The 22554-nt window shown below is 32.4% G+C and overlaps 3 protein-coding genes across 4 annotated transcripts; all 3 read left to right on the forward strand.

Moving 5' to 3' along the window:
* The first annotated feature begins 9549 nt into the window (after nt 1–9549).
* LOC128191393 (uncharacterized) lies at nt 9550–13695 on the forward strand. Its single transcript, XM_052863454.1, has 5 exons — nt 9550–9660; nt 10580–10673; nt 10779–10817; nt 10940–11102; nt 13410–13695. Exons 2-5 carry the CDS (start codon nt 10613–10615, stop codon nt 13693–13695), a joined length of 549 nt encoding a protein of 182 aa, XP_052719414.1. The 5' UTR covers nt 9550–9660; nt 10580–10612.
* A 1260-nt stretch (nt 13696–14955) lies between these two features.
* On the forward strand, nt 14956–16100 carry LOC128192248 (uncharacterized). The gene is made up of 2 exons (XM_052864804.1): nt 14956–15532; nt 15612–16100. The coding sequence occupies exons 1-2, from the start codon at nt 15295–15297 to the stop codon at nt 16037–16039; spliced, it is 666 nt and encodes a 221-aa protein (XP_052720764.1). The 5' UTR covers nt 14956–15294; the 3' UTR covers nt 16040–16100.
* A 972-nt stretch (nt 16101–17072) lies between these two features.
* LOC128192230 (uncharacterized) lies at nt 17073–22435 on the forward strand. Of its 2 annotated transcripts, none has more exons than XM_052864778.1 (7): nt 17073–17637; nt 18580–18673; nt 18784–18822; nt 18960–19122; nt 20442–20686; nt 21206–21451; nt 21538–22435. In XM_052864778.1, the coding sequence occupies exons 2-7, from the start codon at nt 18613–18615 to the stop codon at nt 21969–21971; spliced, it is 1188 nt and encodes a 395-aa protein (XP_052720738.1). In that variant the 5' UTR covers nt 17073–17637; nt 18580–18612; the 3' UTR covers nt 21972–22435. The 2 variants fall into 2 exon arrangements, with proteins under 2 accessions (XP_052720738.1, XP_052720737.1); XM_052864777.1 differs by having other exon boundaries at nt 17073–17599.
* Nucleotides 22436–22554: the final 119 nt, after the last annotated feature.

The following is a 22554-nucleotide window of genomic DNA, read 5'->3' on the forward strand; positions in this document are numbered from 1 at the left end:
TTTTAACCAAAATTTACAATTTTTTTTCTAAGATTTCTCAGCAATTATTTATCGCAGATGCTTGAAACTTTAATGCGCTTTTTGTTTAGGCATGCCATATTGTGGGATATATTTTTGTACCAATCGGATGCCAACTTTCTGTTAAATGTCGACTTTGCTTAATTTCCATTTTCACATCAGAGCGGAGGTATCACAATGTGAGCATTGGCTCACAGTTATCTTGTTTAAATTGTTCTTGAAAATTATTTTTATTGAACGGTTAAGTCAAAAAATCTTTTGAGTTGCAATGGAAAGTACTGGCATTTGATTGTACATGAATAGTGTAGAAAATTGTAAATGCTGGGACTAAGTGGTTTTAAATTGTAAACAATACGTTTATTCAAAATCTATTCTTGAAATTCACTGGCACGTTAACGAGAGGGTAGACAATGCATATAATTTTTAAAACAGATATGTCCTGGAAATTCTAAGGAACATCAATAACGATTATCAAATTGCGTTAGAGGATCTGTTTAAAGCTTTAATGAAAGTTTAAATAAAATAAGATAGCACAGTGACTTTGAAAATTTCTTAAAGAGGACATTATTGAAATAAGCATTCTATTACACTAAAGTTTAGAAATAAAAATTTCAAAATTATCCATAGCATTGTTAAAGTTAGTTTTGAATATATCTTTTATTTTTTCGATCCTGTTAAAAGGGGTAGTGAACAGTGGATTGACGAAGCTAATCAGGATTAGATAATGATGGCTTAACTTACATTGTAATAAGTAATCTGCTTAATGTTTTTTCTTGTTCCATGTTAAATTCGATGAGTACGTCACAAAATAGAGGCATCAAACGCCTTCTTATATTAATTATATATATTTTGTGTAAGAAGAGTAAACTATTTTATTTAGATTTCAGATGTCATCAATGAACCTTCTTTTAATTAGTACGCTTTTAAAATAATTTTTTCTTGCTTTTTTAAATAAAGAAATATTATATATTATCAATTTAAAAAAGGCATAATCACGATTTTGACAAATTGATTTTTCTATTTGTATTGTTTACAATGTTAAGTAACTAAAGGCAATTCCAATGATCAATCAAAATTTAAGTGTCAGCTTTAGAGTTATAAGCAGCTAATAATTCTTTGTTACGTATACAAGACTCGTGCCATGTTTTTGTTTACATTTGTTCAATATACCGTAAAAAGTTCTTGTCCAAGCTGATTTTTTTTTAATTTACGGATTATTTTTAACATAAACAAAAAAGTTCAAGGCATTTGTCACTTTTTCTTAGGTCTAAACCTTGAAAATTCAAAATATAAACAAAAACATGACCTGAGCTTTTACATAACAAAGAATTGTAAGCTCTGTATCTCACTTATAACTCGACGACTTGCGCTCAAATTTTGGTTGACTATTAAGGGGGCTGGGGGTAGTTACCATTTTAAACAATATTGATCTCCTTTAAAAGATGAACTCCATATAAAAATAATAGAAAATGATGAAATTTTATATTAAAATATATGAAATTTTTCTTTATCAAATAGTAGTTGATAGCTTCAGAAATCGCATATAATATTTTCAAATAAATCTGATGGTTTTATATTATGTTATATTTCGACCCCCAGCCTCCTTAAATTGAGGCATTGTCAACAATAAAACGGAAAAAATAAATTTTGAATAAAACCGTGACCATACCCTATGTGGAAAAGTGATATTTTGTACTTAAAATAGAAATGAATCCATCCTGGATTTAGCTTTATAAATTTATTAATAAACTAGAACACCAGAGCTGGAAAATAGTGGTATATATGTGGAAATAGAGTCAATATCAGAAAAATATAAAACTAACAACCAAACTTTTTTTAACGCTTAACATTCAAAATTTATAGAAATGTCGCTCTGTTTGCAATATTAACCTTTCCAAATCAAATGCGTAGCCAAATTCTGAAATGTAAATTTTTTTCAGATTCTAAAGAAGACTTTAAATTCAAATAATTGTATGCAAAACTTAGAAATCTTGCATATATGAGTCATATCATCAGTTCACTTACATTAACTTAGGCGACGCAAACTCTTTCTCTAAGAACCCAGGGCAAGTTATTAATTTTTCTTAGAAAATACGTTGCTTGTTTTTTAAAGTTAGTTTTGTTAAAGATCAAGATCTAGTAAATGATTTCAGAGTGTCATTTTGGTGCTAGAACCATTAAGACGTAATAATTGATTTGAAGAATCTTTTTCCTGTATTTTACGGCTTTAAAGGAATTGTGTAGAAAATAAAACACTATTTTGACATTCTATATTTATTCATGGAAAAAGTAATCCCGGTACCTATATTCAATTTGGCATCATTTTAAAGAGGAGGTTAAGAGCTTGTTAATGCCGATTTTGGAGAGGCTGTAGGTATTCTAGATACATTTCATCAGTCAAAAATGGACAAAATGCTGATCATTATTACTTTTATCCTTCATATTTCACAGAAAATGGTTGTTTAAAACACGACTTTTCATTGTGTTTACCATAAATTTAGGCCCCGTTACACCCTATGAAACAAAAATATTGTTATGAAGCATCATTAAAAGAATGTATATCTTAAATTTCATAAACCTGTAGTCACCTTTCATTTACTACATCTTGACCTTAAGGCTAATGTCAAAAATTGTTTTAATGGAAGGGATTAAGTGGTTTGAAATGATAAACATTATGCTCATTTAAAATCGATTAATTGAACAGTCATGATACATGATACACATGATATTTTGCGTGACTATCTGCGATCATGCTATTTATGGAGTTCCGCCAGTGTTCATCAGAGCACGCTCCCACAGCTTTGCTAGTTTGCTATTATTGAATACAAAACAAGCTAGGTAACAGTTCACAATTTATTATCTACCAGCACAGAATCAATATACAGATAAATGTCAATGTCTATATGACAAAAGCAAAAACATGTTAACCACAAAGTCCATGGGTGTTGGAGAAAGGCCACACTGTCCTTGCTCTGTTATGGAAGGTCTGGGGGTCCACCGAAATGGCATACTCTAAAACCTGGCCTGGCCTGGCTTGGCCCCATTGGCCTGGCCTGGCCTCAAAGTTGGCCTGGCCTCACCTTTGGCCTCAAAATTGGCCTGGCCCCAAATTTTGGCCTGGCCTAAAAAATTGGCCTGGCCTCTCACTTGGCCTCTTCAAAAATTTTTGGCCTCAAATTTTAAAATTTCTTTTTTTCTCATTTTCTTACAATTAGATTGAATTTTTATTGATTTCTTTTAGAAATTGCATATTCGTAAGGAATAATCATATGAAAATATATATATGACCGATTTTTCAAGTTGAATTACTTTAATCCATGTCTAAACACACAAAAAATACCTATGACATGCATGTACAGCCCTGCTCTTACTATAAGGAATAGATTTTGCCAATACTTAAGCATTTAAGTTTCCACTCCCATCTCCCATTTAAAATTTAAACATCGTTTTAAGAGACTGACCTGATTGATATCCAAAACATTTGTAAACTGGTACATAGCATTAAATCATTATCACTGTGTAATGCACTTTAAAATTTGCTGTTTGTTTACATTACCTGTCAACACCAATCATGCCCAAATTTCCCTCCCTAGCAGAATTTCAATATCAACCTTTTCAATCCCTAATCTGCTACATTGGGGTCAGATTCATTGCCTATCCTGTCGTATAACATTTCACATGTCTAATTTAATTAATGGCATTTGTGAACGACCGCAACATTGCATCCTTCGATACCTTGACTCAGCAATGGTCATTAATCATCACCTCCTGGTAAGGGTAGAGTTTCATGCATGTGTTGCTAGTATATTTAGGAAATAATTGTTTTCCTATGGGGAAATGTCAATATCAGAATTTGAACAAAGCAGAACATTTTGTGATTTTTGATGTTGATTAGAATAAACAAATATTGGCCTCTTCCATTACTTTTTTCTCAAACAAGTCGATGGTATAAGAAGAGTTTCATAGATATTGTCAAATCCTGAGAGCAGTTTGATCTAAATACATAGCAAAACCATGCCATGATTATATAATGGCAGGGCCAAATCACATTCTTAAGTTCTTAAGAATTTAAATCAGACTGAATAAAAATCTGTTAGAATTGTTACTCAACATACTTGTAGTCATACATATTATATATATTGTTAGTACTATATTTTCAACTGTAACTATCATTTTTAATACACTTTCACTTTATGACACTATAGCCAGCAAAAGGGATGTTTAATGTGCATTAAAAATAAATCAATAAAAACATCAAATATGTAAAGAAAATATTAATATAAATTTGAGGCCAAAAATTTTTCTAGAGGCCAAATTTGAGGCCAGGCCAAATTTTGAGGCCAGGCCAAAATCTGGGGCCAGGCCAATTTTGAGGCCAAAAGTGAGGCCAGGCCAACTTTGAGGCCAGGCCAGGCCAATGGGGACAAGCCAGACCAGGCCAGGTTTTAGAGTATGCCCCACCGAAATACCAACGCGCAAAAGGTGCATAACGGGCAAGACGGAGGCCTTGTGTTGATCACAAGTGCCAGAGATGTCCCATGCTTGATAAATGACATGTAGACGGGGATGACTCGAGACATGACTGTTTACCCGGTTTTCCGGTGATTGCTCCCTGGTATAAACTCGTACTTGCTAACCTTGAGTACACCCAGTGAGCCTCCCCCCCCCCCCTTTTGTTAGAAGGTGGAGGGGGTCCCAAGTATGGCGTACTACTTGTGAACCCCAATCATTAGCACATGGGATGCCAATTTCCCAATATATTCATTGACAGATGGGCCAGACATGTCCCGAAAAGACCTCCCATTAGGTCCCCCACGAACATTGAAAAATGTTCTCCATTACCCACACACACACAAATCAGAGGGAACAATTACACCCCCCCCCCTCCCCCATGAGATGCGTTGTTAACCCAAAATTGTCTTAGGAGAATTCCCTGGCTGTGTTGGATAAAAATGTGAACAAGCCCCCTCCAAGTTTTTGAGGTATAATTCATTTCCTGTTGGTGACAGGTGTGTGCCGTCGTGTCTAAATAAATGCGTAAACTTTGCTAAAATGTTTCGATGTTAAATAACAGCCCCTCCCAAATCTAATACAATTGATAGCGTGGCCTGGTTTTGTGAGGAACAGACTGCTTGGAGAGATAAAATTAGTTGTCTCAGGAGGGGGAGTGATGGACCTCGGGTGTCAACTGTCTTGCCCTTGCTGCGTTTAAGACCTTTGATTGCTTTGGATAAATGAAAAGACTTAGTAGTGTCTTTAAAAAGTTTGTAAAGGAGTTTAAATCGGATTAGATAAAGATAGCTTTACTAGCAATGCAATAAGTATCTACTTTATGTTTATATTTCTTCCATTAAAGAAATAAACCAATACAGAAATGAAAAGGGCAAACGGCGTGACGATTAAAAGGCTTGTTGGTAACATGAATACTAATATTCCATATATAGACATGTACATGTATTATTGAAAAAAAGGTTAAATGATCTTTAAAAAGGCCTTGTTGATAACATGATGAAGAAATTAATGATTGATACACTACTTATGTACCTTATGAAGACAATATTTATAATTGAAGAAAGGTAGAAAAATCAAAAATTTCCTTTACTAGTATCCTTTTAATACTGGCAAAAAATAATTTTTTGTTTGGTTTTATGGACAAATGGTTTCTTCTGATCATATAAGACGCATTATATACAACACAGGGGACTATTGTATAAAGAAACTGGGCGCACACGATTGTAATTTTGCGGGTATCATCAATAAGAATCGTTTGGGAATTAAATGTCTATAACCTCGAAATGATATGTACAGATTCGAACGAATATTAATTAATCTATATTATGTTGGGAGTTGAAGTAAATATCTATTTCTGCTATTTAAAAAAAAAACCTCACAATCTTTCTGAAAAGGGCAATGAGGGGTAAACCGATAAATAGTTATATCAAAAATGCTAAAGCATAACATGTATTTAAATACAGTAATATTAGTTATATTGTATATACCAGTAATAAGAACAGGTAATTGTGTGCATATGACAAAAAATTAATAACGACCAAATTACGAAATATTCTATAGATCAACATAAAGTTACATCAACATACATTTAAAAACAAAAACAAAAAGCTTAAAATAAGGAGCACAAGGAGAAATTGAAAATAAAACGCTGGATCAAAGTATTTACTTATCCAGGACGAAACAGGTAAGCCATGTGAGACTTTACAATATGCGGTATAAGTTAGTGTTTGAAACAATATTGTCATATCTCTGGACTTTATTTTTTATCCTCTTAAAATAAATTGAAAAAGAACATAATTAGTCATCTATGGGTCATCTTACTATCTTATTTTTAAAAGCAACATTTATGTTAGAATGTGTCATCTTTAGGAGTTTCAAATTTGTGGAGAGAAGACCCAAAGACAACAAAATCATTTTTAACAGCTGTAAATAAGTAGGATTTTCATCAATAGCGTCGTCATGCTATATTTAGACCCATATTATGATAAAACCTTTTGCATTTTTAAACATTTTTCTACCCATTCCAATAATGGTAATAATTCGAAAAATGTGCAAATTTAATCTATAAAATTTTCACTCTTGCGCTCCCATATTCCTGTCAAATCTACATCGTAAGTGCTCACTTTCTTAGATACTCTAGTAAAAGCAATTATGGAAGTAAAATATACTAAAAAGATAAGATCATGACTGCATTAATTTGTTTGTTTATTCAAAAATGCCTCAAGGTTGTCTTTTACTTTTTTATCTCATCAAATATTTATGACAATTAATCTTTTCAAAAAGATATAAAAGCTAGCGCAGTTCGCTGTAAGTAATCAGAGAAAAAAGTTGATTAGGAATTTTAATTTTAATATCCTAGACTTATTCTTATCATTGTTTCTTTTTATAACACTATGTGAAATTTTAATGTTATATCGCAAGAAATTGATGTGAAAAATATGTTTTTACTGAAACATTATTTTCAAATACTTATAAAGATTGTCTTTATGTATGTCTGGTTGTTTATTTCCATGTAAGGTGAGGCAAAATAAACTTTACAATTTTCACTGAGGACATAAATTTTACGTCTGTATGCTAGTATAAAACATACAGTTTCATGAAGCACAATGAACACAAAGTTTTGGTGATTATATAGCAAGTCTAATGTCAACAGATATGATAAAGATGATAATCAAACCCAATTTATTGACACAAAAAAAACCCGGGCTCTGCCGAAAAATAAGGGATTGTGCCATGGCATGATTCAAATAGCGCGTTTTAGATCAATATGGTGCGGCATTTTTGTTCATTACAAAAAAAAAAACACAAAAAAAATCTTAACTGTATCGTTTCCATCTAACATGGCACGAGTTGGATATAGCAGAAACAGGCGTACTATGAAAAACTTTATCAAGCTTTACTCTAGTTTTCCAATCTCCAAACCGGTCTATTTTTGACGATTTAATGTATAAGACGTCTTTTTAAAACAAAAATACCCATATCATAACGTCATAGTCCAAACTGAAGGGAAAAAACCGAAAAAAAGATTGTAAGTATTCAAAATCCGAAAAAAACGGTGTAAAGGTGTTCCAGAGAAGTGCAACAAAGGGTAAATAAGTGTAATAATGGCACGTGTTTTGTTCACATCAAGGGGAAACATGTACTATATATTGATGAATGCATTTATTATCCCTAATTCTGAGTAGTCAATATCATCTCAGATATTGCAAATGTTTGCCACGAATAGTCCGCCATAAACATGACCGGAATGTAAAACAGGGGAAAATCTACTCTATAGTACCTTTTCCGGGGGGTAATATGACAGTTTAAGGGGGGAACCTCACTATTTAGTCAGCTTTCTGTGTGGGGGGGGGGGGGGCGCTGCAATATAACCATTTTCAGGACTGCTATATAGCCATTTTTCTGGGGGAAAAGATGGCAAGGGGATAGAGGCGGTATATAGCACAGCAGTACATCGTTGGTTCGGAACCCTTTTACCTTCATCTATATGAAATAGATCTCAGTGGATCCACTAAGCCAAGCATTTTGTTGAATAACTGACCGTAGTAGTAACACTAGAAGACTTATTAAATTTGAGTATACAAAAGGCAGATTTATGGTACGAACAGAAAATAAAAAACCCGGATAATTTAGAGTTTTCGAACATGGCTGAGGACCGGAGCTCGTTAAATCTGATTAGACTTTAACCGTACAGTTGCTTTATCAGCACTATTGATAAATTTCAAAACTATGATGTTATGGTTCATTGTTTTACTTTTTTATTTCGTTTTAAAGTAAACTTTTAGTGATGTCTAAATGTCTTATTGGTGTATTGAAGACTTTCAAATCTAAATATGACTGAACTGTAGATGTTTGCACAACCACCACCATTTTTCATACCGTTATGAAGCTGCTCAGAAATCCGAAGTGCATATACGTTTGTATGAATAAGTTGATGACCCATATTTTATTCTGATTATACCTCAATCACTTGAGTGTGTGATCCTTGGTACCTTACTCTTAACTATGATATTTTCAACAAAAGAAAGTGTTAATTTTTGTTTCGTTTTTATCAATGGATTTAAATGATATATCGATAGACTTTTTAGATTATCAATGGTAACTTCTTTTTGGGAGTTGATTTTAATCTTGAAAATAATTGATAAATTCGATGTAATGTATGCTAAAGCATTGTTTTTCAAGGAAAATTATGTATAAATACCTTGAAAATAGTCGGATTTTAAATGGTACGAACAATTGAAATATTTTTTGTAGTCCTATGTATTCCTAAGCCAGAGTTCAATATAGTGTCGTTCAACTCGACGCTCGGCTGTCTCCGTAAATCCTTGTCGGATAACTACGGTGTCAGCCGAGCGTTTGGTTGAACGAGACTAGAGTTCAATATTGCTTGTATCCATACAATTTTCGAGAAATATTTCTATAACTGATACATAGTTTGATTGAATTAATTTTATCTTTAAATATTATATAACATGATTCATTTTGGGGGTTTCTCGACATTCTTGTCGAAAAAGTCCAAAAATTCATATTATAAAAATGGACGTAATTCAAATTAGAAAAGACATGTACTTGTCATGCAAAATAACATATCGTTGATTTAAAAATAAACATCGACAACATCAACTCCCGTCAGTTCTTCAGTACTTTGATTTGTTTTTTAATCATTGAGCGAATCCTCTGAATAATTGAAATATTTCAAACACCTATAATTTACTATCCTGATCGAACAAATTTTTACCTATCAAATTAATGAAAAAATCTTAATAGCTTGCCTTTTACTAGTAGTTTTCCTCGGTGCCTTGATAGCAGAAGGAAAAAAATATATAAAAACGGAACTACAATTCAATATGTCATTAGCAGCCGAACACAGAACACATGCTTAGTTTATATCAAAAAAGACCTTTAAGGCATTAAAGTGGTGTTCGTCTTTGATAAAAGAAATGAATTATCGATTTCAGACTACCCTTCAATCTAAAGCTATCTTTATATATTTTGGTATTGGTCCGATGGTTTCACTGTGGAGTATTACAAAGAGAAATTAAAATCTGCTTGTTTGATACTGATGGATAGATGATTCACTATTTTTTGTTTGCAAACCTGGATTTTATTTAAACAGCTAACTGAAAAAACGTAGGTGACTCTCCTTAATTTCATTTAATTTTTCATGTTTATTTTGATCAAGTACTTATCAATTCAATTGATTGATTCTTTAAATACAAAAAACATGTAAAGAAAAGTTGAACTTATCTAAAGTGTTTAACATGCTCTTTATATTCAACTTCAACATATTTTCAATTTATTGTGTTAGGTTGCTGGTTTCCAGCAAGTATATTTTTTATATGTAACTTTGTAACATCGTATAAACTTTGTTTTACCTTACAAACATATTTCTTGGGAGATGTTTGAAGTAACAAACGTATAGAGTAGAATATGAAATATATAATAACTTCTCAAGAGTGAGTAAGGCAAATTTTATTTTGTTTTTCAACGTTGACAAAATGGCATGAATTCAACGCCGACCAATTTGGAACAACGTTGTGTGGATTAAATAGTATTTGTAAAACATCGATGATTGGGCATCGTAAAAATCGTTACTATTAATTCTTTTATTCAAATCCCAAAAAAGGCTTACTCGAAATTTGCTTCACAACATGGCTTTATTTTTTAAAAAAGATGATGAATTAAGACATCAACTATGTCTTTGGATAACTTAATATTGTTTTGATATCATAATGGTTATAGAATTTTTAAAATGGTCAGAACTCTGTCTAAAGAAAAGAAAGAATTATCTGCTCATGTATTCAAAGTATTTTCTGTATTTGACCTAGATTTTTTATCGGATGCAAATTTAAAATTAGTTTTCTGTTTAGGGTCTAAAATAACAAGAAGGTAATCAAAATTAGCAAAATAGCGTTGAGAAGAAAAAAGATGTGTTATCAAAAAGGTCTGGGTTTTTTGGGGGGCATCAAGTCAAAGATAACCAAAAAAGACGTTTATATTCCAAAACCTACAAGATCACTACGACCAAATAATTATCCACATGTTTTAGTTTCGGGATTAAGCGCTTACCAAGTTATACAACATGACTTCCAAAAACGTTTCTATGGTATTTCTTTGCATCGGGATTGTTCTCTGTCGAAAAAGTGAGTATACGTTTAGTTACAACATTTGATCAAGAATTAATTAAAGAAGGGTATTAAATTTTATACTCATTTTGTCACTTTGTTATTTACCTTTTTGTGTTTAAGCCACGACGGGTGTGCTGGGCTTCGAAATAATCAGACCGGGTAAGAAATAAAAGATAATTTCGCAAACCTTACTCAATATTAATGTACAACAATTAATTGTATCATCAGTAAAACTCAATCGAGAATAATTAAAAAAAAAATTTCAGTATTTTCAATTCTAGCTTACATGGGCCAATTTTGGCAAAAAGTCTATACCGTGCATTCTGAAAAAAAGTCTTGGTTAGATGCTACGAATGTTTGCAGAACCAATGGATTCCCATTACAGTACAACGAATGGAGGCCTGTCAATGAGTATATTAAAATGAAAGCAGAGATGAAGGGTTGGTAAGTTTTGAAGACTTTTAAAATGCTAAAAAGTATTCATGAAATATTCAGCGAGAAATAAATTTTCCGAAAATTTTATTAGCAATAACTCCAACTTGAGGTCCAGAGTAATTTGAGATTCAAATGATTTCTGGCTTTGTTAATATTGGTCTGAACTGTTGCCATAAAATCTTTCCGCTATAGTGTCCAGTGTTTGGTGATATGAAGTCATAAAGTATTAAATTGCTTTATTCACTCCCGCCAATGTGTTCATAATGCTGTCTTTACCGTTGTTTTGTCTGCAATAAATCAAATGGGGTTCGAATGAAAGTACATGAGACTTGTTTAATCAAAGTACTGAAGTACTGACGGGAGTTGATTTTATCGATTATTATTTATTTTAGAATCAACGATAATGTTATTTTGCATGGCAAGTGGTTTCTTATATGTATTTGATATACGCACATTTTTTATAATATGAATACTCGGACTCTTCCGAAAAGAATTTCGAAAAAACCCCATATGAATCATGTCGTGTAATATTTTAAGATACTATTAATTCCATCAACGTACGTATCAGTAATCGAAATATTTCTGAAAAATTGTATGGATCCAAGCAATATTGAAATCTAGCTTCGTTCAACCAGACGCTCGGCTGTCTCCGTTAATCTCCGACAAGCAAGAGAAATTCTCTGCTTGTCGAAGATTTACGGAAACCACCGATCGTCTGGTTGAACAATACTATAGTAAACTCTAGCGTAGGAATACATACCACTACAAAAAATGTCTAAATTGTTTCCTACCATTTAAAATCTGACTATTTTCAAGGTATTGATAAATAAGTTTCCTTGAAAAACAATGCTTCAGAAATCATTACAGCGAATTTATCGATTATTTCCGAGAACTAAGTCTTGTCAGCGGTGATGATTTGTGCTTAGGTCCAAACACTGTTTCACTTTCGGTTTGCCAGTGTAACTGCATAGGAGAGTTGATTAAAATCAACTCCCAAAAAGGATTTCGAGAATTATTTCGATTCTGTTAAGTTCGAGCGGACATAGCAAGAAGTTTTTAGACTATATCACTAGGATACGTAAGCATTGACGGTTTTTCATGATACATTATTTGACACATTATTTGACTTAGTGAAAACATAATGCTATTAAAGGGGGAAAGCCTTGCTCTAACATCCTCTGTATATTTGTCAGATGACAACTGGAGTAGTTATCAATTTTGTTCAACCACTCAACATGTGGTGTATGCTTTTGGTAGTAATTATGCTTTTAAAAAGTACAAGCGTAATAAAGCATGCCGTTATCAAGCGACACTGTGCATTAAATACATGTACTATTGTATTGTGCCGTCATATGTTTTGAAAGTCATTTGTTCCCGAAAGGGTATTTTCTAAGCGTGGGTGTTCCCTACCCTGAAGTCATGCTCCCATTTATTCGGGATCTGTATAGAAAAAAACCCACCAGTCTCAATACGAACAAAAGCACGCAATAACTTGAGGGATTGAGTAACAAAACACTAGTTTTAACTTTTATCATAAATACCTGGTATTAATCATGAAAATTGCCTCAAATCCTTAATAATAGAACTGTATTAAACAAGATTATCGTCCGCGTAAATACATCTCTGAGGCTTATTTCCATGCTAAAGGAATCAGGTGACTTGATAACTGAAGGCCTGACCAATTTGGTTTCTTGGTCTTTGGATTCTAGGCCAAAAATATTAGGGTAAGCGGGCGATTTATTAATTTTGAAAATTACAAAACTGAAATATCAAAATTTTTTAGCGGCATCAAAAAAATAGAGGCGAGTGATTACATTTTATTTTAAAACATCATATTTTCCCCTTTAAAATACATGTAAAAATCACTTAAAAGTTAGTGACTGTATTTGCCATTGTATCAGACCCCTCCTGTATCCACACATACACACATTATTTTGTAAACCTTGCTGACATTCTACCGGAAATTTTTTTGGCATGATTAATGTAAAAAAAGTACAATCATGATGAATAAAAAAAATAAACATGGAGCGGGAAACGGAACGAACATTTCCGGGTGTGGGATTCACTTTTTAATAATTTTTTTAAAAGCCCTTAGACAATGCATGCGGACCCGCGACCAAGAAATCAAATTGATGTGGCCTTAACAGTTATTTTCAAAGTACCTTCTTAAATTGCACAATCTTTTCTTTGCTGAATTAATGATACAGTACTGCCTATCATGAAATCATTTTAACCTGTTTTATGAGATATTCTATTGAGACTCTGCAAAAAAGTCTGCATACATGTATTATTGTTATTTTCATTTTGCTGTAACAGGAATGCTTCTGAGGACGTTTGGTTAGGTCTAACAAAACACCCAAACAGCAGTTTGTGGAATAAATGCAGAAAATCTCGAAGTGCAGAAATAAACATAACTCTACCCGGACAAATCTTTTACGAGAGGCAATGTGCGGTACTCAACATGTCCAGATCTTCAGCACACTCGAACACACTTTATGCTGAACGTTGTGAGGGCAAAGCCTTTGGATTTGTGTGTCTTCAAAAACTCGGAAAGATTCCAGACGGCAAGTTGCTTATAACGGTTGCATACATGAAAGTTTAATTACCATTAAAAATTAATTCATCCGCTTATTTTCCTCGGTATAAAGAAATTTAAACAAACTCTTGAAGGCAAAACACTCAAATGTTTCTTTTTTTGAGGAAATCAGTTAAAAATAAGCACATGTGTTATGTATTGTTCTCATCGCATACCCACACCATTTTTACGAAATAAGAAGGAGCTTCAGAGACATTTAATGTTTTCAAATATAAGCTGCTCAAGCGATTTTTTGTGACCTTGTGACAGGCGTTCGTCTGTCTGTCTGTAAACTTTTTTGACTTCTTCTCCAGAACCACTGGGCAAAATTTAACACAAATCATCGTTGAATGAAGGAAATTCAAGTTTGTTAAGATGAAGGACCACGCCCTCTTTTATGAGAGATAAGCTGAAATTAAACTTTTGTGGAAACATCTTCAAGTAGAGTATATTTAATTTGTTTAAATTCAAGTTTGTTCAAACCCTGATCCCCATGGGTAGAGTAGGGCCAAAACAGGGGAGGATAGAATTTTCACAAAAGACAATATAGAGTAAAATCTTAAAAATCATTCCTCTTTGAAACCGATCGGTCAAAAAAATTGTAACTAGCGTGGAAGCATCCTCAGTTAGGATTAAGCTTATTGAAGTTATGAACCACAAGGGGTTGATCATTTACATATGAATAAATCGAAAAAAATCCTTTAAAATTTTCTAAAAACATTAGACCAGAAAAAGTTGTAACTTAAGTGAAAGCAACCTTATGTAGATTTAAATTATCTTAAGTCATAATCTTCAGTCGTAGGATGGCGGAACATTTTTTTTTAGGAGGGGGAGCGGGGTCAAATTATAAAAAAAGATTTAAATTATTCACAAAAACTTATAAACTTATATGTTATGATATATATGTTTTTACTTAGATACAAGCATTTTGACATATTGATAATTCTTTAAAATTGTTAAGACTCTGGCCCCTTGACAATTCTTGGGTTTCATAAGGGGTTCAAAGTTTGATGGTGATGCATATCCCATGTATAAACAGTTTTTTTTTAATCCTCTTTAGAAATGCATTGTTCAATATGTGATATGACTATAAAATCATCGTTTTAATAAAGATGCTCATAATCAGCAAAAAAATATCCAAGGGAATTGAAATACAGAACCAACTATACTATATCGTCTTGGTATTTTGTATATGGCTCAATAAAGATTCTATTAAGTCCTTTGCTGCGCAGGTGAGCGATGTGGCCTATGGGTCTCCTGTTTTACAATTTTGACAAGGCCCAAAGCCCTTTTGGGTTTTTGTTGTTGTTTTTTTAACCCCTGTTTTTAATCAATAAGTGAAGCTCTTTTCTCACAATGATAACTTTTGACAGCATGATATAACAAGATTTAGTTCTAACGGTTTTTCTAATGATGAACAGTACTTAAAAGAAAATAATTTACGGAACTGCACTGTTTTAGGTCTACACTCCTCTCCATTTTGTCTCTTTCATGTGAAATATTATGTTCAGTTAAGCACTGACAGAAATCTGTAGACTTTCGATTTTGTTTGGTTAATTGTTGATACTGTAGACATCAAACTATTACAGAAGCATTTATTTCTTTGAAAATATTTAAGCTGTTGAGATGTACCCCATGTCAAAGCTGACGGAGACCGGCACTGATAGACAATCCTGGATCAACGTTAGCATCACAGAATGTGCAATCAATTCATTTTCTAAATTCTTCTGTTTTGCTGCGGCATACACTCCAGAAACAAAGATATGCAACGCAGAATGCACAGATGTAGACAAACTTCCAGAAAAACTAACACTTGTTAGTTCTGAAATGAACACCACAGTTCTTCTCCGTGCTTATAATAAAGGTATGTCTGTCCCTTCACCCCTAATTTCAGAACAAGAATAAAAGACCTATGTTCACTTATTTCCAATTAAATGTTTTAGTTACTATCAACAACGATGTGACCAATTTGCCACCTATAAAGGATCCAGATCAATTTCCGTGTGTATACGAGGCCTCATCAAATATCGAATCCACGACATTGCCAAGCGCTTTGTCCACATCAGTTTATACCACAGAACCAGTAATTTCACAATGCCTCTGTGATTGCTCAGTGGTTTCTAATATCACAATGGAAGGTCTTCAACAGAAAATAAGTCAGATAAAAAAGAACTTAACACTTAAGAAAACCTCTCTTTCATCCTCTTTGAGGAAGAAGACGTCTGCACCTGATGAGCGACAATCATCCGCTGGATTGGGAGTTGTGGGAATGTGTATAATCATAGGAACACTGTTTGCTGTGGTTGCAAGTGACTTGTTCTATGCTGGGTTCTTTATCAGAAAAAAACGAAAACAAAATGTCCAAGTTTAATGATAATTAAAATTCAGAAATACTCACATTAACAAAAAAATACTGTAGATTCCTTATTTTACGCGAGTACTCAATTGCGGGATTCAGCCGTTTTCAAACAAATTGCAAGAACATAAAATTGCATATGCCAAATTTTTATCATATCTTATGTCATTAAAGCGAGATTTCAAAATTCGCAAAATAGCGCTTCTCGTAATTTTACTGTCATAAAAGCGAGATTTTAAAATTCGCGAGATTCGCTTCTCGCGATTTAACACGGATATTCATTCCTCGCGTTAATGTAGGAATCTAAAAAAAACACCAAATAAACGTGTCAATGAACATGAGCTGTTTCAGAAATATCTCTTAGATAAAACCTATATTTAACAGTACGTGATGCATTCTGATTGAATAATATGACATGAGTTATCCTATATGTGAATTGCTGTTCAAAGTACAGCCGAAACGCTGAGGTCACGGACGCTGCTAATAATAGGTCTGCTCTGCATGGCGATCCTATTAATGAAATTGTGAAATTATATAACGTCTTGCTATTTTTTTCAGTCTTGTAACCAATATGATCAATGCTAAATTTGTAAAAATGTACATCTTGATGAAATCATGTAGTTTTTTTTTCATAATGTAGAATATGGGTAGAAATTTGATTATATTACTAATATAGTCTATTCTCGGACGTATATCTTGTATCTAAAAAGAAATGATAATCTGAAAAGAACTAATTTTCAGTCTGTACTAGCACTCACAAGTTACACATTGTAGCTTATATGCTGAAAGTTGATGTGCTAAGTAAAATGTTGGAACACAAACATTTAAATCACACTTTTTTTTTAAATCTTTGATTCGATTTGAACATATTTTCATTGTATAAAAAATACATTTGGGATTGAAAGAAATTTATCAATCTTTTTAAAATATTGTTATACACGTTATCACATACAAGATAACTATACATGTAATGATGTGTGACATAGCAATTATTATTATTTTGGCGATTTAGCTTATATATCTTTTTTATGCCCAGTTTTTCATGGCACCTCATCCTACATGAACTCTATATTTTAATTTTTGTAAAGGTCCGTGTTTGCTCTGCTCTTGTTTTGTATTTTTCTTTTTGACTTTTCATTTTGAAAACCGCTCGTTACCACCACATTTTGTCATTATCTTTTGTTTAACATGTATTGGCCAAAATTTTACTAAGAAAATTTAAACTCTGTGAGTTTTCAAGTACACTATTTCGAACAACAGTAATTAGGTGATACGGTTGATGTAATTCATCATAATAATCATTTAAATATCTTGTAGAATTATCCTATACATTTTACGAAGCTACCGATGTTTGACAATAATGTTCATCTACAACAATTAGCTTCAGTTATCGATTCTATAATTGAGTTCTATGTAATGCCAACTCATCAATAAATGTATGCATTTGTCTATTGTGATGGTTTTAGTATAGGGTGATAAATTCAAAGGATCAATTTAAAGAGTGTTGATTGGTACTAATGGATGGATGTTTTGTGCTGATGGACTTTACTCAGACTGCTTATGGATGATAAAATAGTACGTGATCGTCCGAGAATAAATATCTTTTATAAATGGTAAACTTATTATTTTAATATAATAATTAATCTGAAAAGAGAAATAGAAATAATTAATGAAACTGTTTAACGTCAATTTTCAAAAAAGTGATATCTGTGTTGAAATACATTTTTTTCTATATTATTTTGAAGCACGAGTGATTTTAAATAAGGAATAGGGAATCATTCTTTGAATATTATAAGGTGATAATTTCGGTCGGGGCGTGATCAAATCCAATAAAGCCCGAATATATATATTCTCGTACCTATTATAAAAGCGATTTTTTGCGATTGCATGATATTATTTCTGCGTATTCAATATTTTGAGATTTTAAAGAGGTCGCAAAAAAGCAAAAAAATGCAAATAGGCAAAAGTTTATAACTTTCTAAGATAATTGGTTTGTATCAGAAATTATTTTATACTGCTATTGTAAAAAAAAATCGGACCATGCAACATTAATTCTTTTAAATGAACGGCTACATACCAAGGATAACTTATCTCGTTTTCCTCCCATTAATTCTAAATGATTTCAAAATGTCCAAATGGCCATGACCCTTTAGTGGCAAAATCTATAAAGAAAAATCTATTCTGCATTGATTTTTTCAAAGCATTCTGAAGCTGATATATACTTTTTTGATGACAAATTTAAAAGGGAGGTTTTTTTTCTAACGTTAAAAAATATCAAGAAGATCATCCAAGTAGTGAAAGGGGATGCGCATTTGTTGCTGTTTATATACATGCTTTACAAAATGCTTTGTCAGATCTATTGATACATGTATATGTGGAGTTAAGCATGAAAAGACCATTTACAAAAGGCCAGTCTTTCTGGACATCAGTGAAAATTAGCAAATTACAAGATGCAGTTGAACAGCTAAAATTTACCATTTTATTGATTATTTAAATAGAACAGTAACAATCAATTTCATGATCCATTTGACCAACTTATTCTTCATATTTTTCAGTAACAAAATAGACGGGATTACCAATAATGCAACATGATTTCGGGGAAATTCTCAAAGGTTGTTTTGTGTGTCGGAATATTTCTTTATAGAAAATGTGAGTTAATATCAAGTTACAACATTTGATTAAGAAATAACAAATGAAGAACGATTAATTATTATTTTTTGTTGCAAATTAGCACTTTTTATTGCTATCTTGTGTTTTAGCTTTGACTGAAGTGTCGAGCTACGAAATAACCAGGGAAGGTAAGAAAGAAAAAAGAACCGTAGTAAACATATAGATGATATAATGCGGGAATTATTTATATTATCAATGGAACAGAAGTACACTAGTTAGTACGTAACTCTCGTTTAAAAACATCTTAATCAGTTATTTTTTTCAGTTTATATGGGACAGATTTGGCAAAATAATTACATAGTGCATTCAGAACGAAAGTCTTGGTTAGATGCCAGAAATGTCTGTAAAACCAACGGATTCGCCATGCAATTCAACAAGTGGAAGACTATCAATCAATACATTATAATTAAAGCAGAAAGGAAGGGTTGGTGAGTTTGGGATCATTAATTTTAGAACTCATGATACTTATTTTTTTTTCTTCTAAACACGAATCATATATTACTCTTATCATTTTATTTTAAAACGTTTAAGTCATGTAATATGAACCTCGTTTTCCTTTCGATACCAATTGATAACAATGAATATATGATATGGAGTGTGAGTGTGTATTTTTCTATTTTTATTTCGTAGTCACATTAGAATAGCAAGTGTTTTACATCGTTTGTTTGATAACAATTTTCACATCTACTTTTTATATAATTATATTTACAATTACTAACATAAGCAGTTTTACATGGCATATAATATTACTTATTCGGTTTGCTACTGACTGTTTACAGAAATTTGTGGGGTCGGTAAAGTCCATAGAAGGCGAGGCGGAGCCGAGCCTTCTATGGACTTTACCTACACCACAAATTTCTGTAAACAGTCAGTAACAAACCTAATAAGTGTTTTCTTTTGTCGAGGACCTAAAGGTTGATATGTAAACAACAAAAGATAATATATAACAATTAAATTCATAGGCTTATTCTCTAATTTTGTACCTTTCTCGTCAGTCGTCTGTGCAAACCTGGATGCCATTGTATATATATACATGTACGATCGTTTTATTACGTCACGGGCAAAGGGGGGTCACTCTAACTATTTTGGGGCTTAAAAATTAAGGGTATGGTTGAACGTTTGTGTAAAACATTAGCTCAAATAACGTTACGTCCGCCATGTTGCCGTATAAATTTTGACGCTTGTCGTGTAAAGAAATTTTTAAGGCAATCAGGTGACGCGATTCATCCAATGGCGTCAAGGCATTCTAGTCCAAGGCAAAACAATTAACCTTATAGCTAAACTTTACTACTTAGTCTTTTTTATTTATCTAATTTTGCATTCAAAATTGTTTTAATATCGACCAGTCAAATTTTGAAGTCATTATTTATGGATTTGTAGGCGATATTAGGACACGTATTTTGTCAAAACTGCTGCTGCAAACAATCACCCTTTAAAGTTTTTCCAGTCCTAATGCTGAATGACAAAATTTACTGAAAGCCACTTTGTAAATAACTTTGCTATGAAAAGATGTAAAAGATTTTTAAAATAATCTGATGTACAATCTCACTTCAACTAATTCTATGGTGAAGTAATATTAAGGTACGAACCGATTTTATTCAATCATCTGCATATGATAGTTTATGTATATCAACTCATAAAACGTACAACCACTTTTAAAAATTGTCTTGTGAGAGTATTTCCATTAATCATAGAAAAAAGCATGTACGGGAATACGTCCAGATTTTATGGTAATTTGTTTTAATAGGAATGCTTCTGAGGACGTTTGGTTAGGGCTCATAAAGCATCCAAACAGCAGTTTGTGGTATGAATGCAGAAAAAATCATTGTGAAGAAGCGAATATAGTTATACCCGGACAACTTTTTTACGAGAGGCAATGTGCAGTACTGAACATGTCTTCTGCTACAAAGTCCAACATACTCTATGCGGATAACTGTGAGGGAAATGCTTTTGGATTTGCTTGTCTTGGACAATACGGAACGGTTCCAAATGGCAAGTTGAACATACTATCCATAATGCCGATAATATTCACAAAAATCTAATGTCTGTCTAACAACTATGCATCCGCTCATTTCTATCAATAATACGTGTTTATGGCAAGCTTAGTCAGTCTCCAAATAACGAGTTACTTTCCTTTAATTCATCACCATAACCTTTGCGCTAGACCTCGATATATATGAAATATTATAATATATTATAATAATGTAGCCGTATCACTTTAAGTAAAGATAGAAAACTGACAGAGACATTAAAACTATTTCAAACGTCAATAACTCAGCTTCCTTTTATTAAAAGCGCCTTAAACAAATTGCACCGACTCTAATGTTGTACTGATCTTTTTACGCCATTAACGATACCAGAAATAATCTACAGAGTCAGAGTCAGTTCAAGTTATAATTGCGGATAGAACTGCACAAAATTTAATCGCAATTTAGATAATAGACTTGAAACGGTTGTTTTTGGTCTTGGTTATATGAAATATTTGCTTATTTATTGTTTTTAAATATCTAGATGTGGAGATGTATCCGATGTCAGACCTTGTGGAAACAGGCACATATAGAGAATCTTGGAACAACGTTAACATCACAGAATGTGCAATTAATTCGTTTTCAAAATTTTTTTGTTTTGCCTCGAAATACTACCCAGAAACAAGAATATGCAATGCAGAATGCACAAATGTTCTGAACGTTCCAGAAAATGTGACACTGATTAATTCTGTAATAAATTCCACAATTCTTCTTCGTTCTTACAATAGAGGTATGTCTGCCCGTAAACCAGTGTAAAGCACTTTATAAAATCAAACAGATCACTTATATCCTATTTACTGTTTTAAAAATTTTCAGTAATTATCAACAACGATGTGACCAATTTGCCACCTATAACAGATCCAGATCAGTTTCCTTGTGTATACGAGACCTCATCAAAGATCGAATCCACACCATTGTCTAGCTCTATGTCCACATCAGTTTATACCACAGGACCAGTAGTTTCACATTGTCTTTGTATTTGTACAACGGTTTCCAATATCACCAAAGAGGGTCTTCAACAGAAAATAAGTCAGATAAAAAAGAGTTTAACGGTCAACAAAACCTCTCTTTCATCCTCACTGAGGAGAAAAACGTCTGCACCAGATGAGCGACAATCATCTGCCGGAATGGGAGTTGTGGGAATGTTTATCATCATAGGAACACTGTTTGCTTTGATTGCAAGTGACTTGTTCTACGCTGGGTTCATTATCATTAGATATATTACAAACAATTGTTTTAAATGGCAATAAAACCACAATATTATTGTAAAAAAAATCTCATTATTTTTTATTAACGCAATTGTTTTATGTTAAATGGATGGTCTAGTCTCTTATTAACAAAGATATGCAAACTTAATGATAATGAACAAAAAATCTAAATTTGAAAAAATGAAAACTTGTCTTGTTATTCAAATTGAATATAATATTTAAAAAGTTAAACGAGAATAGTTTTCTTATTGTTGTTGTTTCCTGGGCATCACTTTATTAAGTGAAGCCTAGGAAAATAACTATTAATTTTGAAACGGACACCATCTCTTCTCTTTGTCATCTATTTTGTTATGACCATCCATAAGCTATACTTTCCGATTGTTGTGAAAATACCTCATGGCTTTATTGATGAAATACGAATATTTTTAAACAAAAATAAAAATATGATTCCGCCATTAAACATTAAAACATTTTGTATTAACACAACAATTATGACCTTTCAAAATGTAAATAAAAACATAATTTGTTATATCAACTCTATAGTTTTTTTTTTTTTGTTCAAGCGTTTTATAAGTATAGTAATTGAAAGGAATGTGGATAACATTAAAATTGAAAGCAGTTGATA

Source organism: Crassostrea angulata, chromosome 7 (genome assembly GCF_025612915.1).
Source record: "Crassostrea angulata isolate pt1a10 chromosome 7, ASM2561291v2, whole genome shotgun sequence".
Lineage (NCBI taxonomy): Eukaryota > Metazoa > Mollusca > Bivalvia > Ostreida > Ostreidae > Magallana > Magallana angulata.